Raw genomic sequence first — 24372 nt, forward strand, 5'->3', positions numbered from 1 at the left:
GAACCTGTGAGAACCTGCTGGATCCCACCTCTGATTTTATATAATAAAACCCCAAATTAATAGCAATGCAAAAGAAGAAGAAAAACTTGTAATATCAAATTACTTTTTCAAATTTTTAGAAGAAGAATTTGGTATTAACAGGACCTTCTCAAATCAGGAGTCTTATACCATAACTGCATGCGTAACAGCAGGAACAATTTTTGGAAAGAAAGTTGGCAGCCTGAACCAGTGCCAATAGTGATGTCATCGTAAGTTCGGTATGTAGAGGAGGGGATACCTGCTATGCCAGCTGCAAATGTATTCTGAAAGTTCCTTATCATTTATGTAACTGGTTTAGTAATAACAGAAATGGAAATTGGTAAAATGAGGCTCTAAACCAGTGGTTCTCAACCTTCCTAATGCCACAACCCTTTAATACAGTTCCTCATGTTGTGGTGACCCCCAACCCTAACATTTATCCATTTTACAGATGGAGAACACTGATGCAGAGAGTCTTAGGCAACCTCTGTGAAAGGGTTGTTCGACCCCCAAAGGGGTCACGACCCACAGGTTGAGAACTGCTGATCTAAACGGATCCTCCTGAATTCATATGATTTTTGAATTGAAATGAAACGAAACAACCATGAAACTATAAAGCATGTCCTACTCTACAGGCAGCACCAAAACAATCACACATCACATGCTCCCTGGAGCACCAGTGGCACAAAAACCTGTTTGAAAAAACAGGGATGTTCGAGGATCTTCATGATTTGGTGCAGAAATCATGGGTATCCTTGAGCATCCCTGTTTTTCAGGCAGGTTTTTGTGCCACTGGTGTGCCAGGGAGCATGTGCCGTGTGATTGTTGTGGTCAGACCTGTGGCAAAGGGCTTGAGCTGTGATGTGATGGTGGTTTTGGGGTGCCTTAGTGCAGAAATCATGAGAATCCTCGAGGATCCCTGTTTCTCAAATAAGTTTTTGTGCCACTGGTGCGCCAGGGAGCATGTGATGCATGATTGTTTTGGTGCTGCCTGTAGAGTGGGACATGCTTTATAGTTTCATGGTTGTTTCATTTCATTACAATTCAAAAATCATATGAATTCAGGAGGATCCGTTTAGATCCTCATTTTACCCAGACCTGTTATTTACTGTACATGAAAGCTAAAAGGAAACTAGAAGGAAAGAGACAGAAATAGAACTCTTGCAGGAAGAAGAATAGGAAATTTAACAAGCCATCTTCACATCCTTCTTGTTGAAACTGTTAAAAAAATGTACTGGAGTCTGGAAAGTAATGATTAGGGTCAGGACGAGGGTACATGAGGGGTGTAGTTTTTCTTTTTTCTTTCTTTCTTTTAAAAAAACCGTTCTTATATAAAAAAGTCATCCAAAATCCAGGTTATTATTATTAACCGAAAAGTCAACCTCCACTCGGAGTTTCCCCGAGCGTCTTTTTATTTCCGCAGTCTTATGCATGAGCGACATAAAGCCTTCTTGCTTTCGCCGAGAACGGCACGAAGGCTTGCACCGGAACACAATCTTGTACAGCGAGATTGTTGTTTATTTTTGTTAAGCAGGAGACCGCTTCCTTCCCGTTGGAATTTGACCATTCAGGGTGACACAGGTTGGCAGTTAAAGGACCTCTTTGACTGGCAGATCTTCTACACAGAGGGGAGAAAAGGCGGCGCGCCACAGCCCCATTGCTGCAAAGCCGGAGGAGCACAAACGTGCAAGTGAAAAGGTGTACCTGCTGTAAAAAATGTGTGTGTGTGTGTGTGTGTGTGTGCAACGTAAATATAGTACCAGTTCCTCGTATAGGAAGTGTATAGCCACGCCCCCATTCAGCCAGCAGCCAACCAGAGGCCACTCAGAAACCTTTCACAAGCTGCAGCAAATCAACCCAGAAGTGAACTCGTATATCTCGCAGCTCCACACCCCCGTCTCAGGATTGGGCACTTGGGGAGCCTCCCTGTCCCCACCCACAGACCTCCGCACTTAGATCCGGGCTCTGGAGAGGTGTCGGTTCTGTCGCCTTGCGTTGCCTGGTCTGTTTGCACCGTCAGCCCAGCGTAGTTCCAGCCGCTTCCTCGGCATCATGACGGACCGCTCCACCTTCGACACCAACGTGGTGACCCTGACCCGCTTCGTGGTCGAGGAGGGGCGGAAAGCGCGCGGCACCGGGGAGCTCACCCAGCTGCTCAACGCCCTCTGCACCGCTATCAAGGCCATCTCCACCGCCGTGCGGAAAGCGGGCATCGCCAACCTGTGAGTTCAGGAGCCCTTTTCCTCCGGGAAAGCGAGCCACCCCTTGGATTGGGCCCTTGCCGCTCCTCTCCGCTTGTGTATAGGTTCTCTCGCACCTGGGCTGTTTCTGGGAATTGCTTTTTCCCCTTTGGGTTTTCCAATCTAACTGCTTATGTGGTCTCTACTAGGTAGGCGGCCCAACCCCATCCCATACTGAGGCCAAATATTTGGTGGCTTTCATTGCACACTGTTTGTGCTAAAACGTTTCTGAATCAGTGTCACCTGTCCCTAGGCACTCTTTGAAACACATCCTCCTTCACCTGGATCTCTATGCCCTGGTTTATGATCTCCTTAGTCTCGTTCTCTTCTCAATTAGTATTTCAAACCCTGCCCTTATACAACATCCTGGTTGCAATGTAAACCAGCCCACACAATCCTGGGTGTCCCAACTTAAGTCAAAAGTAGGAACAAGCTTATTATCTTGCCAGTAATATACTGTGACTCTAATAACATTCAGTGTTTCATTGTGGTTAGAATAACAGAAGAGAGTGTGACAGATCTTGTTGCAAATCCACACACATGATGGTTACTGGGTACCCTGGACCAGTCCTGTCTCAGCCTTCTTTAACTCCCAAGATTGCTGTGGAAAGAAGTAAAGGAGATCCCATGTAAACCACCCTATGGAAGAAAGAGCACAATTAAAAGATACAGGATTGATGTAATAATATCGCTTGTGACATCATAACATCATTTGTTGTCTAAGGATGTCCTTACCTGTGAAATCACATGCCTACATTTTCATATCTTGAGATCAACACTTACAATCACTTTAAATGGGTTAACAGAGCCCCTTGTACTCTACTCCCATGGTCATTAACCTACATTAAATGTGTGTGCTAACCTGTATCTGAGGGAGAAGATGCATCTCTCTGTTTTCTGCATTACTCATAGGCCCAGTTTAATCATTTCTTCTCAGTTTCCATACAAGTAACATTTTGTAGTTGATTGAAAATAAGTCAAACTTTGAGCACCTATAGCAGGGGTATCCAACTCTGGCATCCCAGATGTTCATGGACTATGATTCCCATCAGCCCCTGCCAGCATTGTAAATTGGCTATGCTGGCAGGGGCTGATGGGAATTGTAGTCCATGAACACCTGGGACGCCAGACTGGGACACCCCTGCCCTATAGGGAAAAGAACTTTGTTTGACCTTGTTCGAAACATTTGAACGAGTCAGTGTTTTCTCCAAGCCTGTATGGGTAGCCAGCTTCTGTGTTTGTAATTGTAGGGGGGCGGGGGGAGACAACAGTGGAGCAGGTCACAGAATGAAGTGCCTTATAAGGAGCTAAGCATCTTGCAGGCAAGCTCTGATGCAAGGTTGTCTTTTTGGAGTGAGACCATGGGGAGTGACTGGAGGAAGAGATGCATGACTGTTTTTGACCTCTTTACCAAAGGGGTCCTTTCTGTCTCTACAGTTCAGCAAATGTAACTTACTGACAAGAAAATGAGCCAGCGCAGCAACAGTACACAGTAGTATGGTCTGTGGACTGTCTCCCTTTGATCTGTTAATGGGTTACCTACATTCGATGAGATAAAAAGCCAATCGTAGTAGTAATGTAATTATGTGTATTTGTAGTAATACCAGTAGTAAAATTTTATTGTATATGGCCAAAGGCCCTCACAATATAGAAAAGAAAGAAAAAAGGGGGAAAACGAACAAACAATATTTCAGGTTGTAACATATATGTTAAAATACAATCTCTCATTAATAAAATATTTTTAATCACTTGAAGTGGATTCTTTCTTTATAGACTCTTTGGCTGTAATCTTCCTTGCTGCCAGTACGAAGAGAGCTACTCTGTAGGACACATAAAGATCAGTGTCGGACAGCAAGTATATCAGTTTATCAGAATCTGAGACAAGATCGCCTGAGATTATCTTAAAAATATGAGTTTATAAAATAGGATAGTAGTTTATAGGATAGTTTATACATTTATAGGATAGTTTATACATTTTAGCATAGGAATAATTATAGTGAGTAGAGGCATCATGTATTGGTTAGTGTGCAAAACTAGGATCTGGGAGACCCAGGTTTGAATTCCCAGTCTGTTATGGACATTTGCTGAGTAACTACGGGCCAGTAACATACTTTTAGCCTAACATACCTCACAGGGCTGTTGTGAGCATAAAGTGGAAGATACCCCACTGGGCAGAAAGGCAGAAAGTAAATAAACACACTCTTGTACAAAAAGCACTTCTTGAAAAATTCAGGAGGAATCTCAAGCTTATGAAATTATGGAATGGACTGTTTTGCTACTTTGAAGCAAGACAGTGCAGAATACATTTATAAAGGTCCTTCAGGCACCCATGATTTACCCTTGATAAATTCAGCTTTGGCAGTTACTTTAAATGATAAAATGGGGAGGGGATCTTTTTTTAATGGGAAGCCCCATATCTGACAGTTTGTTGGAGTAACTCATTAACTTCAGTGGGGAAATTAAGCATGTGCTGATGTCTGGATGACCACAGACAGATTTAAGTGGATATCTGGCTGTGTCACATCCAGGATAATTCAAGAGAAAGAACTTCTAGCCATTTAATTCTAATGGGAACTCCATTTGGGAAATGAAAGAAACATTTTTTTCGCACCCTTTTTACAGCTACTTTTCATTTACTGCTGTGTTAAATTATTGTAAAAATGTTATTTGATATGAAACCATTTTCATTGAGTGAAATGGTGATGTTCTATGTGAAGAAAATGATATGGTGTGACCAAAGCACCCCACAGAAGTTGTGCTCTGTGTACAGATTTGTACAGATTCCTATGGCTGAGAAAAAATGTCCTGCATTTTGGATGAGCCGTTCTCCTTTCTCATGGTCTGGAGGTCTTTTTTTTCCCTCTTGGTTCAGTTATGGGATTTCTGGCTCCACCAATGTGACAGGAGACCAAGTGAAGAAGTTGGATGTCCTTTCCAATGACATGGTGATCAACATGCTCAAGTCCTCTTTCACAACTTGTATGATTGTATCTGAAGAAAACAAAGAAGCCCTCATTGTGGAAGCTGACAAACAAGTTGGTACCCTTAACATATTTCCCAATGCTTATGTTCCCGTTGGCCTTTAACACGTGCTATCTTTAAATGTATAAAAATTAACCAAAATACAAACTCCACAGGACAAAGGCCAGTGCCTTTCTGAGTTTAAAAAATATGACCAGGCTCTTGAGAGGGGAGCTTCACTTTATTGGAGAGATTTGATTATGATGAGGGAGTGTTCAGTCTTTCATTTCTTTGCAGCAAATGTCATCCATCTCTCCACTCCCCCCCCACCCACCCCGGTTAGTATAAACTGAAATGAGCCTGACTGGAGAAAAAGTCAGCCTTGGAGAGCCATTTGCATGGATAAAACTGGTGGTTGCAGAAGAGATGAAGCCCCATTCCTGCCTGTGATATCTTTCTCTGTAAGGATTTCTGGCCTAAAGTTTGCCTTTATCTTGGAAAATTTAAGGTTAGGACCTTACATCTGTCACTGTTCATTTGACCCTGGCTGTTGGTCTAGCTCTAGCCACTTGATCTCCAGGATGAAATTTTGAGAATACCTTTATAGAAATATCTGTATTTAGGATATTGATATTGCAAACAACTAAAAGTCATACATTCAGATTCAGCTGAAGGAAGTTGAGATGGCCTGTGGAGACCAATCTGCTTCTGAGCACTTGGCCCCATAGGAATGGGCTCAAACAGAAAGTTAAGCAAAGGACATCTACTTCTTTTTGTGTACACGAGAGAACATACAGTTCAAAAAAAACATGAGCACTAATAATTTGTGTGTATTTTTTCTGCTACCCAAGATGCTGAAGATCAATACAGAAGTGAAAGAAGTTCAAGATTAACTTGCAATTGTCTTGAAATCTGTAGGGTGAAAGTGTGTACAAGTTTTGAATTAAAAAGTCTTGCAAACTGTTCAGAGGGTTGCTAGTGGATACAATCTTCCAGGAAGCACTTCCTACGCACGCCCAGACTTTTATATAGCCCCTGCTTGTTGCAGTAGGATTCATGAAAGAGCTTCTAGGAGGACTGTGCCCGTATTTTTATTTCATGGCTTGTTCTTGAAAAGATCTGAACCTCTGCCATTTGTGAACAGTGTTCCCAAATGGTTTTGTTTGTAATACTGACTCTGAGAAATATGTAGTAGGATGACATTACCAAATATTTCCCCATATTCCGAGGTTGAAGCAAGCCCCTTTCTTCACAACCAGCAGTGTTGAGTACTTTGAGTTCCTGTATCTGAAACCTCGAACAGTTTAAATCAGGATGACAGAGCTTTATTTGGGCAATAAACTGCAAATGACAACATTCACTTTAAAAAACTTGTTGCTTTATAAAATATCATTAATAGGATACTTGTTTCTTGCTAGTATTTTATGGCTGGTCTGCAAACTGAACCCTGTAATAGCAAATACGCAGAATGGAGGATGTTGCTTGAAATTCCTTCATAATGAGCAAAAGGGGAAGGTACACAACCACAGGGTGAACAAGAGATAATATCTACCAACCAGGCTGAAACAACTACTTCAAAAGCAAATACCTCCCATTGGAGTGAAGTAATTTTACTTGTAAGTAACAATAACAATATATGCACAAACATACAATTAAAAATACAAAACAAGCAATAAAGCAAGGCTAGTCGGAATCTAGATAGGTAACTGCCGACCTCGTTAAGAAACTTCAAGACTGCTAAGTAGAATAGAGATCAAGACTCTCAATGTAATAACAATAGTAATCAATTGCTCTGTGCTCTGCCAGTTTTTTCCTGCTTCTTGCAAACGTCCCAGGAGGTATTTGTTTTTAAAGCAGTTGTTTCAGCCTGGTTGGTACATATTATCTCTTGTTCAGCTTGAAATTCCTTGCCATGGAGGACTGGGGAGAACAAACACTAGCCTGCGTGCATATTGTGAGTGTATTCATATATTCTTCCCTCCTAGGGTAAATACATAGTCTGCATAGATCCACTTGATGGCTCATCTAATATTGACTGCCTTGTGTCGATTGGAACCATTTTTGCCATCTACAGAAAGGTAAGTTCAGTTACTGTTTCCAAAAGTAATGAAAAGATATAACAAATGAAAAAACTAGATACTAATATTGAGTTGGATCTCAGTAAAATAATTCATGCATGCATGAGGTAGGGCCATTTCTCTTTCCTCCAGTTCTCCCCTAATGCTGCTCCTGGGGCTTTATCAGGTACAGCTCTTCAGGGTGCATTTGTGGCTGTTTTGTGAGGAAGGAAAGTTGCGCTTCTGTGTTCTCATTTAGTTGAAATCCAACCCATTTTATTTACAATACACTTTGTGGACCACTGGACCCAATGTCTAGTTAAGGTCAGTGTCAGAACTTTCACTTGGCTTCTGAAATACATGCTGATGGTGACAAGCGTTAGCTGATGTAAATAAAAAGTCTGTTCTGACTGAATAATTAAAGCAATCAATTTGATGACTAAGTCTCAGAGGATTTAATGGTGAAATGTGGTTTTTGAAGAAAGGGGAATTGGTCTTGCAACATGGCATGCAAGTTTGCAGTGTAATCCACAGTAAGAGTTTGGTTTACTCTAGTAGGAGCTTACTGATAGAACTGTTTTCAAGATCAGTGAAATACTGGATTAACATGGTTTTAAATAGTACATAAAGGGATATTATTCGTTTTAATTAGGTGTAGGTTCTAGTAGTAGTAGTATGCACTAATTAGATTTGATAGATAAATCAATTAGTCAGCAAAGTGAGAAGGCATTTGCTTAAATAAGAACATAAGAACTAGCCTGCTGGATCAGACCAGAGTCCATCTAGTCCAGCACTCTGCTACGCGCAGTGGCCTACCAGGTGCCTTTGGGAGCTCACGTGCAGGATGTGAAAGCAATGGCCTTCTGCTGCTGCTGCTCCTGAGCACCTGGTCTGCTAAGGCATTTGCAATCTGAGATCAAGGAGGATCAAGATTGGTAGCCATAGATTGACTTCTCCTCCATAAATCTGTCCAAGCCCCTTTTAAAGCTATCCGGGTTAGTGGCCATCACCACCTCCTGTGGCAGCATATTCCAAACACCAATCACACATTGTGTGAAGAAGTATTTCCTTTTATTAGTCCTAATTCTTCCCACCAGCATTTTCAATGAATGCCCCCTGGTTCTAGTATTGTGAGAAAGAGAGAAATGATAGTGCCCGTTATCTGGAACTAGCCCTTGGGACCAACATACCCCTGTCCTGAAGCCCCTTCACTTCAGGGGCGTAACTACAGAAAATAGTGCCCTGAGTAAGCACTGAAATTGCACCACCCCCCGAATCCACTGACCCAACATGGCCTCCACTGTGGGGCAGTGGAGTCTGGTTGGGGGCGGGGGTGCCAATCCACCCTAGTTGTGTTAAAAGGAAGGAAGAAAGGGAAAGAACAGAGTGATAGAGAAAGGAAGTCAGAGAGAGACAGAAAGATAAGCAGAAAGACAGTCAGAAAGAAAAAAAGGGTCTCCACAGAAGGAGGTAGCAACAACTGTGCACCCCTCCAAAGTGGCCTTCCTGCTTCTGGAGGGGAGGAGTTTCTGGCCCTGCAACTTGGCCCCCCCTTGCTTGGAAGAGGAGAAAATCCTTTGGCAGTTTCCTCCATGGAGAAGAAGCTGCAGAGGGGAACACACCCACTCGCCTCCCCAGCTTCACAAGGGAGATTTGTGGGCATCTTGTGGAAGCACTGGGGGCACACGGGAGAAGGTGGCAATGCAGGCACCACAAAAGCAGCTCCAGTTCCTTGCTGCTGAGGAGTGGGGAGTCTGTGGCTTCTCTCCAGCTGCCATGAAGTTGATTCACCTGCCCAGCCCCCGGGAGAAGCTCAAGTGGAGGGCAGGTGGCTGGCAGCAGCAGAGGTGGGCAGATAGCTGATTTCCACAGCAATGGCAAGCCAAGGAAGTGGGAGGTGGCGGCTGGTGCGGAAGTCAGGAGGAAGAGGCATCAGGCAAAGCAAACACTCCAGCTCCTCACTCTTGGGTGGGAGGAGAGAGGGAGGGGGTGGCCAAACCTGCCTCTTCAAGTTGTGCTTGAGTCCCCCACCTCTGCTCATGATATCTGTGCTTCACTGGCTATCAGTTTGTTTCTGAGTGTGATTCAATGCCCAGATAATTAACCTTTGAAGCCCTCATGATCTGGGTCCCACATACTTGAAGCACCAATTCTTTTGCATATTCCTGTGTGGCAACTTTTTCTTCCTTGCAGCAGTTTCTGAGTCTCCTTTAAGACCTGTTCTACAGCTGCCCAGATATGGGGCTGCCCAGTGACTGCTCAGTACTTGCAGAACAGCTTTCCAGAAAATGTCCACCGTCCTGGCTTTTCAGGGAGACTATAAAACAGAATTATCCCCTAGAGGTTTGGAGTTGGTTTGAATCTGGGCAAAAACAGGGATGTCTTTTGGTTAGGAATAGGGTGTACCTATATTGATAATTTTAATGCAGTTTGGATGTTTTTGATGTTTGTCACATGGATATTACACACAGTGGGTCCACGACAAAGACTGACTTAAATAATTCTTGCTTTCACATGGTTCATCATTCAGCCTTCTACTAGAAAACTATTATAATGTCCTGAGAGAGCAAATATGAGTAGACTTACTCCAGCAGTAAATTTCTTCTCTTGCCAGAGAGGAAGATAGGTGTTCCAAAGAGTTACCAGACATTGAGAGCAATCCTTTATTCAGTGGGGCTTACCTCCAGCAAAGGGTTTAAGGATTGCACTGTCAGCATAGCAGTTAAACTCTAAACAAGATTAAAGTCTCCTTATAACTGGAGCATTAGGTTTTTCCTTCAGTGCTTATTCTTCATTCTATCTATTTCTGATGCTTCAGAAGAGGAAGAGAGCAAGCAGGAATATTTCAGGCTTAAACTTCCTGACTTAAAATGGTTCTTTTTTACTGCAGGTTTCCCCTGGTGCTCCTTCTGAGAAAGATGCTCTGCAGCCTGGACGTAATCTTGTGGCAGCTGGTTATGCCCTCTATGGTAGTGCCACAATGCTTGTTTTGGCTGTTGACAGTGGTGTCAACTGCTTTATGCTTGATCCAGTAAGTAATGCAGTCATTTCCTAGGAAAAGTTTTCTTTAAAAAATAGATAAAATGTATTTGCCATTTATGAGAAGAAACTGATTGCTGTAGATGGTGAGACTCACTCGCTCAATAAGTACACCACAACGACAGGCTGGAAAGGAATGGGCCGCAGCCCGTTTATTAAACAACAAACATATAAACAAGAACTATATACATCAGAGCTGGGCGGCAAACGGGTCGCACATCACATCCCAATGAATGGGAAACTGGCGGGAAGGGAAGCCCAGAGATCATACTCCTGAATGCTTCCACACTTCCCGCCCCTGCTGAGGAGACGGGCACCGGCTGAGCCCCAAGGCCGCCCCCAGCCCGTCTTCCTCCCGTGCTCGCTGGGGTGTCGGGCACCAGCTAAGCCCATGGCCGCCTAACGGCCCAACCCCACTCCCTGGGGTGTTGGGCAGCGGCCCGGCCTGCCGGCCCGCCAGCCTGTCCACCCCACCCCCCGGCCCTCATAGGGCGCAAGCCTGGGAGCCCCAGCCGGAAGGCTCGTTCTCTCCCCAGATGTGCGACACCGTTGCAAACCCGCCAGGACTGCGACAGTAAGGACCCAAAAATCCCGCCAACCCTAAATTACAGGGAGGGTGGGTGGGCCACGCCTTGCTGGTTCTCGCCGCCGGGAAGGGCGCGGACTGGGGAAGGCGTCTAGATATACCCAGGCTCCTCCCGCCTTTTTCAGGGGGAGCCAATCATTGCACCCGGTTCTGCAGCTTGCCACCAGGCCATGCATGCCCCTTATCTTGCTGCGTTGCTCACCACGGCAGCAATGGCTGCCCCTGGTTATTCAGGTGCATCTTATTTGCTGTAGATGGTGAGACTCCCTCGCTCAATAAGTACACCACAACGACAGGCTGGAAAGGAATGGGCCGCAGCCCGTTTATTAAACAACAAACATATAAACAAGAACTATATACATCAGAGCTGGGCGGCAAACGGGTCGCACATCACATCCCAATGAATGGGAAACTGGCGGGAAGGGAAGCCCAGAGATCATACTCCTGAATGCTTCCACACTTCCCGCCCCTGCTGAGGAGACGGGCACCGGCTGAGCCCCAAGGCCGCCCCCAGCCCGTCTTCCTCCCGTGCTCGCTGGGGTGTCGGGCACCGGCTAAGCCCATGGCCGCCTAACGGCCCAACCCAACCCCACTCCCTGGGGTGTCGGGCAGCGGCCCGGCCTGCCGGCCTGCCAGCCTGCCCGCCCCACCCCCCGGCCCTCATAGGGCGCAAGCCTGGGAGCCCCAGCCGGAAGGCTCGTTCTCTCCCCAGATGTGCGACACCGTTGCAAACCCGCCACGAGCTGCCCACCCTTGCAGCTCACCGCCCAAGCTCCTCAAGCCTGAGCCTGTCTCAAATCTAACCACCGACGAAGGGTAAACTGAACTGACTGAAGCCACAAGTCCATGCCCCATTGGGACAGGCGGACGCCATCCGGCTGGAAAAGGTCCATGACGTCCCGGGTGATTTCGGAGTGTTCTGCCACCGCTCCCCCGAGGGAAAGCACCACCTTGGCGGCCGCCTTATTAACTTTTCTGCAGGCCCTATCCACGGCCGAGGGATCCACCGCTCCGCTCCAATGAGCCCGCTGCACCATCTCGGACCAAACCAAGGTCATATTAGGCCGGTGCCTGGCAAAGCTCCTGAGCGTGGCGGCCACCGCAAAACGCAGGTCAAGGCCCGACCTGGCAGGGAGATCTTCCTCCCCAAGGTGGATGACCAGGAGGTCCGGTGTAGCCAGCTGAAAAATGTATTCAATGACCTTGGGCTCTAGCTCATGCCAAAGCATGTGCCCCTGCCCCAACCAGGAAATTCTTACGTGCGCCCCGAGTCCGAGATGCCGGCCTCATTCGGACTTGCAGGCGTAGTCCCCGACTCTGTTGACGAGGCTGTGCCCCACGACCCATACCTGCCGATAGACAGTCTGCGGCGTCCCTGGAGGCACTGAGGAGGGAAATCAACAAGTCAGGTGTGGGCGAATGTACGCCCGAAAGGCCCCCGACCGCCACCTGCCCAAACTGCGGATATCCTCCGGGGCCCTGCCTTCTGCTGCCGCGGCCGTGGCGGCCCCTATTCTGAACGAGTGCTGGCCGAACTCCGCGGCCGGTAGCCCGGCATGGGCCAAGCATGCCCTGAACACCGCCAGCATTTGGAACCTGGTGAGGGGGGACCCATCCTCGTGCACCAAGAGCATGCCACCCACCCGAGGCCTGTGCCGTAGCCACTCAATAAGGGGAGGGAGGGGGCAGGTGGCATCGCCCGGTAGGGCCGGCATGGTGACCCAAGCCCCACGGCCCTCTTGGTCGGTTTTTGAATGAGCCAGCCAAGCGTGGACCATGTCCCCCGACAGGACGAGGTGTTCCCATTGCAGCGCGGTGCTGGAAGGTCGAACCCTGGTAGGGGCGACCAGTTCCCCAGGCCTGAAAGCCCCGTGGTGAGCCAGGTGGAAGGCGGCGGCGAAAAGCAAGCGCTCATAGCGCGAAGCGCACACCTGCCCTAGAGCCCCAGTGACCGCCCTCAACACTTCCTTGGTGACCGGGCGCCTGAGGTCCCCCTGTCTGTGCCCACCCGCCGCCATCCAGCCACTAGGCGGCGAACTACAAACGCCTTGGTGACGTCAGGAAAACCGGAAACCTTGCAGTAGAAAGCGATGCCCGCCAGGTGCACCCCCATAGTGCGCGGGTGCATCCCCTGCCCATGGAGCCGGACCAAATACTCGAGGAGGAGGCCAGTGTCCACCCCACCGCAAACCGGGCGCCCGGAGGACGCAGCGAAGCTCAGGAAATCGCGCACGGCTCCGTCGTATTGCCTGCACGTGGCCGGTGCCAACGAGTTCAAAACACCTGTGATGACGTCTCGTTGCCAAGGCTCCAGAGGAACGCCGGCACTGTCACCGGGAACGGCTCCGCCCCGGGGGCCAGGCGCCGGAAACGATCCACCTGCTGGCGAGATAAAGCATCAGCAATCTCATTCTGCAAACCTGGAACAAAAGCAGCTTTGAAAGAGATGTTATGAGTGAGGCAGGTAAGAACCAAATTGCGAACCAGGCGCATGACCCGAGCCGATTTGCTCGACTGTCTGTTTACCACACGCACCACCGCCTGGTTGTCGCACCAGAAAAGCACCCGCTTAGAGCGGCCAGAGGTCATGCCAAATGTGCACCGCCACCAGGATGGGGAACAGCTCCAGAAAAGTAAGACCACTGGTGACGCCCCCTGGCGCGTGCCACTCTGGGGGCCAAAGGCCCTGTGCCCACTGACCCCGGAAGAACACGCCGAAACCAAAAGCCCCAGAGGCATCAGAGTGCACCTGCAGCTCCAGGCCAGGTTCCAAAGCTGATTGCCACAGGAGATGCCGTTGAAGTTTCGGATGAAGGACAACCAGACCAGTAGGTCTTCTTTCATGCCCCGGGAGACCCTGATGTGATTGTCAGGGGACTTGCAGCCCGACAAGGACCTCGCCAGCCGGGAGCAGAGAAAGGCCCCACCCGGGGCCACTCAATTCTGCAAGCAAAATTAAGGTGGCCGAGGAAGGACTGGACCAGGCGCGACCCTGCATTTTTGGAGGAGGAGAACGGACTGGAGCAGGGCTGAAAGGGCTGTAAGTTTGTCAGCCGGGAGTGAGGGACGCTCTGAGAACCGTGTCCAGGTGAATCCCCAGGTAGCTGAGGGCAGTGGCGGGCCCCTCCGTCTTGTTGGGAGCCAAGGGAACCCCCAGCTCGGCGGCCAGGACCTGGAAAGCCTGAAGGGCCAGCTCACACTCCCGGTTGCCCTGCCTGCCTATAAACAAGAAATCATCAAGGTAATGAGTCACCAAACCGGAGGGCACCCGCTGCCTGAAAGCCCATTCGAGGAAGGTGCTGAAAGTCTCAAAGGCGGCGCAGGCAAAGGAGCTGCTTCCGGCTGGGCAATGGCCTTGTCCATTACAAATTCACCCTCTTTGGAAGTGGGATGCCCAGCAGCTCTAAGTCCAAGGGGGAAATGGGCAGGAGCCGGAAGGCGGACTGAATGTCACACTTTGTCAGGGATGCCCTCTGACCCTTCTGCCTGATGCAGAGTGATGGCTTCGGCCCAATGTGGCGTAACGGACCTAACAAACCTCTGGGTCAATCGAAAAATTCACGGAGTCGCCTGTAGGAGAGGTGTTGAATTAAGCCGCAACTCCCCCCCCGGGCTTTCTTAGGCACGACGCCAATTGGGGAGACCCTGAGGTTGGGGAGGGGAGGGTGACAGAAAGCGCTGCGCAACGCGGCCGGCCTGGATTTCCTTGTTGAGCTTATCAGCCACCGCTCCAGGGAGATCGCTGACAGATTTTAGATTGTTGGCATGGTAAGCCCTCCGCGGGCCTTGGTATGGAAATGCGGAAGCCAGAAGAGAAACCCTCCCCCAGCAGGCGTCTTGCCCCCCTGTCTGGGTAGAGCTGCCATTACTCCAACAGCACCCCCACTTCTGAACGGGGGAAGGGGCCAGAGACTGCAGCTGAGCCGAGCACTTCGCAGTTTTATGCGGGGGCGGGAGCACCGCCTCTGGCCACCGGCATCTTAGGGAGGGTCTGGCGCTCGGGCGCACCGGGCCTCAAGCCGAAGGAGGAAGGCGTCCCGGCCGCTTGGGACAGCTGGTCCTGCTGTGGCTGCCGGAACAAAGGGGAGCAAGAGTGCTCATATCTACATTTTGCCGCTGGCAAGCACCTTTGTTGAATTCCCAACACAACCCCTTGGTCCCCACCACCCGTGGTGGCCTCTGCCGGGTTTTGTGGGAACGGGAGGATCCGGCCGCCCCTCCCATGGCGGGAGCTGGACCACCACTATCCAGGTTTGGTCGTGGATGAGGTCCCAACGAAAGAGGCACTTGTGCTGGGCTGCTCTTGCGGATGGCCTCGTTGTAAGCGATGGCCGGTGAGTCTCCCCAGCTAGCGCTCGAGCCCGCGAGCACATGGGCTATGTGAGCTGCGAAGTAGATGCCAGGCTCTCATATGTGGGATACGCTGCCCCGATGAGGGCCAGGAATTCTGTGAAGCCCTTGCAGCCAGTTGTTGAAATTCGCAAGCCGCTGCCTGGTCCTTCCGCTTTCCGCTTGTCGGCCTTCCCGCCCGGCTACAAACCCAACTCCCCCTCCCGCCAAGCAGGAACTTAAAGATATCCACATAATACTCCATCCAGCGCCCGGGCCCCGAGCTTCCTGGGAGGTGGGACCCGGGCTGGGTTGCCGCAGTCGCCCCTGAGCCGGCTGGGGATGGCGCTTCGCCGCTCCCGAAACGCCTAAGCTATGCTTTGCAAGCCACGGGGTGGGAGAGCAGGCACCCTCTCCCCGCACTCCAAAATTCCCCTAGTAACTCTGCGCGCTATCATCCTCAGTAGACTCACCCGACGACGAAGAGCTGGGGATCGCCCTGGAGGAACGGGGAACGCCTCTGATCGACCGCCTTTCCTCCTTCCTGCTCCTCAAGGCTCGGGAGGGTCGCCGACGGACGCATCCAATCCGGCTGTGGACGCTACTTAACCGGGAGGCGAAGTTGCAGCACATCCGCTGCTCCGCTCGAGGCCTCCTCCTGGCGGCCAAGATTGCCCTCCGGGCCGGGCGCTGGTGGGCTCAGGGCCCCCGACCCCCGAGGTGGGGGGGCCTCCAACTCGCCAGCCAACTCAGCCGAGGACTTGAGAAAGATGTAACAGGGTGTCCGCCAGGTTGCGGACCAAGGCAGGATCGTTGCCCATATGGCCGTGGAACGTGTTCAAGCGGAAGATGCCGGGCCGGGCACCCTCGGGACCGCTGGGAGGGCTCCTCCTCCCTCCTAATGGAGACTGTCCCGCCATGCCGACCGGCCGCCCCCTGCCGATGGGGAGACAAGTCTGGTGCCCAAGGCCGCCCTCGCCAGCTGCTCCGAGCACGCCTAACGCATCAAGCCGTCAGTCCGACGTCTCCCCCGCCAGTCTGGGGCTCCGACCCTGCCCAGTGCAGAGTCACGCCAGCCTGCCCGATGCATACTGGGCTGCCGCCTCTGCAAAGCAGTGGTGGCTGCCTGTTCTTGTCCCTCGGGCCTCTAAGCATGCCGGCTACAAGTGACCGGCCCAGAAAAGTGAAAAGTGAAGAAGCAAGGCATGAAACGAAAGAGAAACAAGGAGGGCCAGAGGAAGAAGGAAAATCAGCTAAAAAAAAGGAAAGGAAAGAAAAAGGCCAGTCTCCTTCCAGGTCTTTACGCAAGACGCCAACGCTGACCACGCCTCTTGCTGGTTCTCGGCCACTGAAGGGCGCGGACCGGGGAAGGCGTCTAGATATACCCAGGCTCCTCCCGCCTTTTTCAGGGGGAGCCAATCATTGCACCCGGTTCTGCAGCTTGCCACCAGGCCATGCATGCCCCTTATCTTGCTGCGTTGCTCACCACGGCAGCAATGGCTGCCCCTGGTTATTCAGGTGCATCTTATTTTATCCTGAAAAACAGTTAATAAAAAAGCAGATTCCATTTAAAAAAATTATTCACTTATAAAACAGGCCTCCAAAAGGATCACCCTCTATCATGGACGTAGGTAAGGGGGGGGGTCCTCGGGTTTGAACCCCCCCATTCGTGTCCGAAGCTCTGCCCCTCCGTTTGTGGGTTTTTAAAACATTTTAGTGGTCTTTTGGTTTTTGGCCTGCAGGAGGTGCATTGTTTGGGCTAGCAGCACCAACCTTTCAGGGATTGTTTGTGGGACTCTCCTGATGATACTACCCGGGTTTGGTGAGGTTTGGTTCAGGGGGTCCAAAGTTATGGACTCCCAAAGGGAGTGCCCCAACCTCCATTGTTTTCAATGGGAGCTAATAGAAGATGAAGGCTATATCTTTGAGGGTCCATAACTTTGGACATCCTGAACCAAACTTCACCAAACCTGGGTGGTATCATTAGGAGAGATTCCTAAAGATACCCTGAAAGTTTGGTGCTTCTAGCTTAACAATTGCACCCCTGACAGCAGGCACCCCCCAAATTTCCCCAGATTCTCTTTTTAAATCCACCCCCTTCGACATGGATTTAAAGGGAGAACCTGAGGTCCTCAGTTTAGAAGAAGAAGAAGAAGAGTTTGGATTCATATCCCCCCTTTCTCTCCTGTAGGAGAACCAAAGGGGCTTACAACTTCCTTTTGCCCTTGCTCCCTGGCCACAACAAACACCCTGTGAGGTGGTGGGACTGAGAGAGCTCCGAAAAGCTGTGACTAGCCCAAGGTCACCCAGCTGGTGTGTGTGGGAGTGCACAGGCTAATCTGAATTCCCCAGATAAGCCTCCACAGCTCAAGTGACAGAGCAGGGAATCAAACCCGGTTCTCCAGATTAGAATGGACCTGCTCTTAACCACTAATACTTCTACATTGGAGTGATGCTGTTTCAGGGTAGATAATCCACTTTAAAATACATCACTTTCAATGTTGTTTAACTAGGGACCCCAGATTCTCCCTTTAAGGTGGATTTAAAAGGAGAATTTGGGCTCTCTAGTTTAAACACCATTGAAAGTGATGCTGTTTGGGGGTGGATTCCAGCATCACAGCAGCTGCCGGGGTGGGGGGGGGTGGGCGCAAAACTCAGATTTTGCACCAGGCTCCATTTTCCCTCTGTGCCTCTGCCCAGAGAGGAGGGGCAGGGCAGGGCAGGGCAGGGGAGTCTGCCATCCCCGACCTCGGAGAGCTGCTTTTATAAGTGCTAGGCTAGGGGCGGGGCTTGGGGAGGCGTGGCCATGCCCTAGGGGCGGGTGGGGGTGTGGCCCCATCCCCGAACCCCCCCATAAAAAATCTATACCTACGTCCCTGCCCTCTCTCCCCCATATGCATTTTAATGAAAGAATAACCGTGAATAGTGTTAACCTTGGACACAACTTCAGCCTTTGCTCATCTGTGGCCTTGGGTGAATTAACCTTGATTCCAGTCTTGGTTCCTATACATAAAATATGAATGTAGAGGGCTCTGTATGATGACTAGTGAGTCCCTCCAAAAAGTGAGGTGTGCTACACCTACCCTTGCATCCTTTTTTGTGTTCTATCCCCTATTTGTTCTACCTCAGGTCTGCCCATGGAAACCTCTCATGTTAGCCATAAGAATTAAATAGCAACTCAATGTGCAGAGGCAGTTTACCTCTGAATACCAGGTGCTTCAAAATAAAAACTGGGGAAGGTCTCTACTTCAGGCCTTGATGTTCACTACTGGAAATAGAATTCTGAACTGGAGGGAGACTAGCTTACCTAAATGTAGAAGCAAATTGGGACAAGGTAGAGGTGGCACCTGAATGGGTTTATATTGTTCAGTTATGTTTTAATCAGCTATATTGTTGACAACCTTGAGGCCTTGCAATGTTTCAAAAACAAAATACCTGAAAAGTTTAAACCATCCCTTTGTATTCATTAAGTATTACCCGAACAGTTTATTTTCTGTTAATCTGTATTTTCACAAGGTTATTTAACAGTTGTTTTTGTACATTTTCAGCTTGCATCTTGATGTCTTATAGCGTAAGTGGAGTGTGTGTGTGTGTGTGTGGTACTTAATATCCTTGTACTATCCCATTATCAAACAGTGGAAATAAAATGCATGTTTCCAGTATAGCTCACACCATACAATATGAAGTAGAATTATAAGTGTTGCTATATTCATTCACTTTCTAAGAACTGGAGTTTCAGTTGGCTTTGGTTTAAGTAGCTGCATGGCACGTCCATTTTGTTGAATTTCTTGTCAGCTGTTAAATCCTTTTTAAATGTACTAGCATTTAAATAACTGCAAAAACAGTTTGTACATGTTTAAACAATTTGTATGATTGCTCCGAAGTATATTGAGAAAATGACCAAATGGACTGAATTTGTAAAAAAAGTATTTTTCACTGATTTCAGTGGACCTAGAAAGGTGTAATTCTGTTTAGAATTGCACTGTTAATTACTTGTAAACAGCTTCACAAGGAATTTGTACTAGATGTATTTGGTGTGGTAGTACAGATTCTCTGGCTTACATTCAAGGAAGCATGAACAGAGCTCTATGAAAGGAACAGAACTTTCCTGCCTCCCCTCTGGCAAGTACTATCCTTCAGAATCAGGGGTCCTCAGAAAAGAGCATTTGGTTGATCTGAAGGTTAGCAGTGGGAGAAAGGAATCTGTGATGTATTACTTGCCTGATATGAGAAAACCAAGTTTGGTTTGCAGCATCTGACTCGTCAAACTTTACAGACATATTCTTTTGTCAGTGATAACTTGCCCAAAGTTGCTGTATATTGTGGTAACTGTTTTGTGAATACAGAATTTGTTCTTTAAAAAAAGTATCTGCTATAAAAATGTTGATGCTTTTTTCTTAGGCTATTGGGGAGTTCATTTTAGTCAACAAAGATGTAAAAATCAAGAAAAAAGGAAATATCTACAGTATCAATGAAGGATATTCCACTTACTTTGACCCTGCTGTGACAGAATATCTTAAGAAGAAGAAATTCCCAGAGGTAAACTCCTATATTCTGTTAAGAAATTTTTTGAGTTAAGATATGCATGAAATTGATGTTACTTTGAATCCATTTGTATCTGTTTTATATAATTGTGCAATCTCTTCCAAAGCTTAGGCACACACTGTTTTGTTTTCAGAATAAGAAGCAATTGTAAATGTTGGCATTGTTGAACTTGTTATAATAATCAAGCAGCTTTAGTGACTGATTCAAACATATCCTGCTTGAAAACTATTATGTGTAGAAAAAGGGCAGAAAGGTACATGCAGATTCCAATCTATAGCAACAGCACATATCTATGTCACTGTTGCCCTGGCCTGGATAGACCAGGCTAGCCTGATCTCATCAGATCACAGAAGCTAAGCACAGTTGACCTAGCAAGAATTTTGGTAAAGACCACCACAGAATACCAGGATTGCAGTGGTGAGACAGGCAATGGCGAACCACCTCTGAATGTCTTGTCTTGAAAATCCCACCAGGGGTCACCCTAGGTCAGATGTGACTGATGGCAAAAAAAGTTGCTATTACATGCTGTAAAATAAACATCCAGTCTTCCAATTCCAGAAATATAAAGTGGTTCTGTATCTTTTAATGTGATCTGCAGGTGTGCAGTTGAGTGACTTGCACAGCTCAGGGCTGTGGAATCCAACTGGAAGTAAATATCCAATTGCTTTTTTGACCTGTGCTCAGATAATGGTGACCTACTGACTTTATCCTTAAACTGAAACACGTATTCTATCAAATAATTCTTCTAGGATGGTAGTTCTCCCTATGGCAGCAGGTACATAGGTTCCATGGTTGCTGATGTGCATCGTACTTTGGTGTATGGAGGAATCTTTTTATACCCAGCCAACTCAAAGAGCCCCAAGGGAAAGGTAACACTAAAATACATGTACTTTTACAAAGCTTCATAATTTGTTTGTTTTCCTCAAGTTTTACAACTGATATTGTTTCTAAACATTTGTAGGTGCCCAACATTGGGCAAGGAGTTAGTTCAGTTTTGTTTTACTTAATAGAGAAGAACTGTACTGGCCCCCTTGCATTATGTTCCCATGTTATTTGAATGGAGAAACATGTGCAGCTTGGTTGACCATCCCAGTCTTGTCTGGAGCATGCTGTCTTCACTGTGCATGGTATGGCACCATCACACATTAGCATAATATTCTATCATATAAACTGGGTAACATTGCCACTCAAATAAGATGGGAAATGCTGGCGATGTGCACATTGCCCGTGCAAAAGAATTATCGGGCCCCTTAGAAAATATCCAAGCATGTCTGAAAGACTCAGAACAGATCTCTGACGAACAAAGAGGACTTTGTATGCTTTCAGTGAATGATGCAACAATATCAAAAGTTGAACAGTGGCAATCTTGGACATAAACTCCTGATGTGTTTGTGTTGAAATGTGCTATAGGCCTCCTCTATGTGGTCACATGTATGTCTTTTCCTTTGTTGTTGATGTTGACTGTAACCCTTCTGGTATAGCTCTTACAGGTGTCTGTCCACTCTCAGTAGTTTTTGAAGTTCTGTGTTTCCCACAGCTTAAATAGGCACTTTGCCCTGAAAAAAGCAAGGCTTTGATCCTTCCCTCTAATAGAATCAGGTTAGAAGGGTCATTTTCAAAAATGCAGTTTGATGAAGGATATGCATATCAGACTGAAAGCTTAAATTTTAACAGCCGGGAAGGGATTTGACACTTAGGGCTGAACAAGCTGTGTGTCAAAACTTTGCAAACTGTTTGCAAGGTGCAAGTATGAAGAATTAACATCTTCTGCCAGCTCCTGGCGCTCCTCTGTGAGATTGGCAGATGGCTCAATCTCTCCATCCGCCATATCTAGGAAAAATGGAGCCGGGGTGGGGGAGCAGAAAACTCAAATTTTGCCCCACGCTCCATTTTCCCTAGATATACCTTTGAAGATGGGCAGCCACATCCAAAGCCTTCAGCCGTGGGACACAGCGCCACTGTGACGCACAAAGAACCCCAACCCCCAGGCGCCACTGGAAAGCCCTCCATAGGTCTTTCAGGTGCGCTTCCAGCCTTAAACCCTGGGAGGAAGCCAACATATGTTGGCTATGCCACCAGGAACACCCCAGCCCAGCTCCCTCCTCCATGCTGGGTTGCAGTTGGGATCCTGGTTTTTCCTGTAGTGGAGTTGTCAGGCATTTGGCTGCTGGCACGTCTGCCTTCTCTGACAGAGGGAAGTGCCTCCAGAGGGAAAACAAGCCCCAAGCCTTTTTGGTTCCCCCTCAAATGGAGTCGTAAATCAGCTTGTATTGCTAGTCTGAGCCAATATCCTTTCAAGATACCTGAAAAAGGACTGCATACATTAATTTTTTACTGATACTTTTCAATGGCATTCTAGTACCATCTCACGTTTTAATCATTGATAAATAGCAGATATTGATTTCTGAGCAAACTTCCCATTAGGAGAGGCAAAGATGCCATATTTATTCAGCAGAAAACTTTCATTTGGATGTTGAAACTCTTTCAATGTTTGCTTCATAATGTACATAAGAGGCAGTTATTCATTTACCAGTGTTTCATGAACAGAACCTTAACTTCAGTATACAAACAGTAGTGGGTTTGTACATTATTAAGAAACAGAGTCCTTGTTCTCCTGCGTACTTTCATTGATCAAACTTTCATTTGCTTAACAATGACTTTTTCTAGAAAAGATACCATAAAATGAGTCTGCTAGTGTAAAGGGAAAGGAGTTAATACTGCATATGGCTGTAACTTCCCTTCAGGAAATGACTGGTGATATGTGAAAAGAGACCTGCAGTAAGCCAAGCTGAGTGGCTGCATTGGTGCTACAAACTAGTACTGCAGGATCACTCAACCCAACAGTGCCACCAGTGGGTGTTGACTTGCCCATTGTTTCCTCTTATAAACTAGTGGCAATGTAGTAGGAGGCAACTGAGTATTTGATGGCGATCAGTATTGCTGCTGAAGGTTTTGAGCCAAGTGTCCATGAGAGTTTCTGTCCATTGACTCTTCTTTTACCATTTTGCCACAGGTGCTGTAAGACCCCCAGGAAATTTCCCTTAAGCTAAACAGGCCAGTCTGTTGCAGGCCAGTCTGACAGCCCCATATCTTGTTTCAAGGCACGTACTTGATTGCATAAAGTGTAATACAAATCACTGATCAGTCTTTCTCTCTGTTTTGACTTCTCTTTAAACATTCCAGTTGAGATTGTTATATGAGTGCAACCCCATGGCATTCATCGTAGAAAAGGCTGGAGGACATGCGACAACCGGAAAGGAAGCAGTCCTGGACATTATGCCAGAAAACATTCACCAGCGTGTGCCTATTGTCTTGGGATCTCCAGATGATGTACAAGAATACATAGATCTGGTGAAAAAGCATTCAGCTAAGTGAGGAGGAAAAGATGACTGCTACCACTTCAACTACAGTTTAAATGCCTTGGACCAAAGATCTTATTTGTGCAATACTACTGACTATGAAACAAGGTTTTTTGGGGTACAAATGAGCCACATCATGAAGTTTTATACGCATAAAAATTAAATGCGATGCTGTTGCCATTAAAAGCACATGTAAAGTCAGTGTTTTGTTTTTTAATTACTTTTTATTGAGACTTCTTAAAAGGCAAACAAAAGCAGCAACCAAGAACACAAAAAAACTACATTGAAAAAGGCAAAAAGGGCTCCTTATAGCCCTTGAGCCAAATATAATAATTAATGAATTTACCATTTGTTCTGTAGTTAGAGTTAATTCTTAATTAATATTAATAAAAATCACACCTTTCTCTATTTTGTCTATTTTCTTGTTTTTCTACTCAAAACCACAAATCATCAGTTCTTCCCCTGTTTTATGCAAAAAGTCTATCAGGATTTTCTAATTGTCAGTTAATTTTAGATAAGTTCTTTTCATTAATCAAACAAGAAAATTTAGCCATTTCCACCAGTTCCAGTAACTTCACAAAATCATCCTTCTGTAGGAGGTATAGATTTCTGTTTTTGCATGTATAAATAATCTAATTGCTGATGTCTTATATAAAAACCAGGGTCCTTTTTTCAACCTGTCCATAAGTCACAAAAGAAAAGTTTCTGGTTTCATTTGTGCATTGGTCTTTCAGATCTTCTGAATTGTTAAATGTATTTGTATCCAACATTTTTTGGCTTTACTACAAATACACCAAAAATGATGAAAAGACCATTCATTATATTCACATTTCCAATACACATTTGTAATGTTTTATACATTTTTGCCAATTTTCCTGATGACTACTAATGATAGATACATCATTTAATAGAAATTTTCTTTGACTGACACGTAATGTAAATTTAAGAGCCATTAACCACCTATTTTCCTATTGTTTCATTTGTGTATTATACCCAAAGTTAATGGCACATTTCGTCATATAATATTTAATTTGTTCTTCTGTTTCAATTCTTATCAAGATCATATATATTTGGGGAATAATATGTTTGTCATGCATACAGAATTGTACCTCCTGTTGTAGAACATTGTAGAACATTCAACCCCCCCCCCCATTCTGTTTTAAATCTTTCTAATGATTGAGCATAGAAGAACCAATGACAGGTATTCCCTTCTGCCACTAATTCTTCTCTTATGTATT

At 47.0% G+C, this 24372-nt stretch overlaps 1 protein-coding gene across 1 annotated transcript; it reads left to right on the forward strand.

The window, feature by feature from the left end:
- The first annotated feature begins 1944 nt into the window (after positions 1 to 1944).
- LOC125437219 (fructose-1,6-bisphosphatase 1-like) lies at positions 1945 to 23542 on the forward strand. Its single transcript, XM_048504658.1, has 7 exons — positions 1945 to 2240; positions 5131 to 5293; positions 7205 to 7297; positions 10167 to 10307; positions 19632 to 19769; positions 20525 to 20644; positions 22959 to 23542. Exons 1-7 carry the CDS (start codon positions 2071 to 2073, stop codon positions 23148 to 23150), a joined length of 1017 nt encoding a protein of 338 aa, XP_048360615.1. The 5' UTR covers positions 1945 to 2070; the 3' UTR covers positions 23151 to 23542.
- The last annotated feature ends 830 nt before the right edge of the window (positions 23543 to 24372 follow it).

This window comes from Sphaerodactylus townsendi, linkage group LG07 (assembly GCF_021028975.2).
Source record: "Sphaerodactylus townsendi isolate TG3544 linkage group LG07, MPM_Stown_v2.3, whole genome shotgun sequence".
NCBI lineage: Eukaryota > Metazoa > Chordata > Lepidosauria > Squamata > Sphaerodactylidae > Sphaerodactylus > Sphaerodactylus townsendi.

What these genes read in the sequence shown, in the direction of transcription:
- LOC125437219 (XM_048504658.1), top strand. Translation starts at nt 2,071, where the DNA reads ATGACGGACCGCTCCACCTTCGACACCAACGTGGTGACCCTGACCCGC. An exon ending in AAAGCGGGCATCGCCAACCT is followed by an intron (nt 2,241 to 5,130) that starts GTGAGTTCAGGA and finishes CTCTTGGTTCAG; the next exon opens with TTATGGGATTTCTGGCTCCA. An exon ending in TTGTGGAAGCTGACAAACAA is followed by an intron (nt 5,294 to 7,204) that starts GTTGGTACCCTT and finishes CTTCCCTCCTAG; the next exon opens with GGTAAATACATAGTCTGCAT.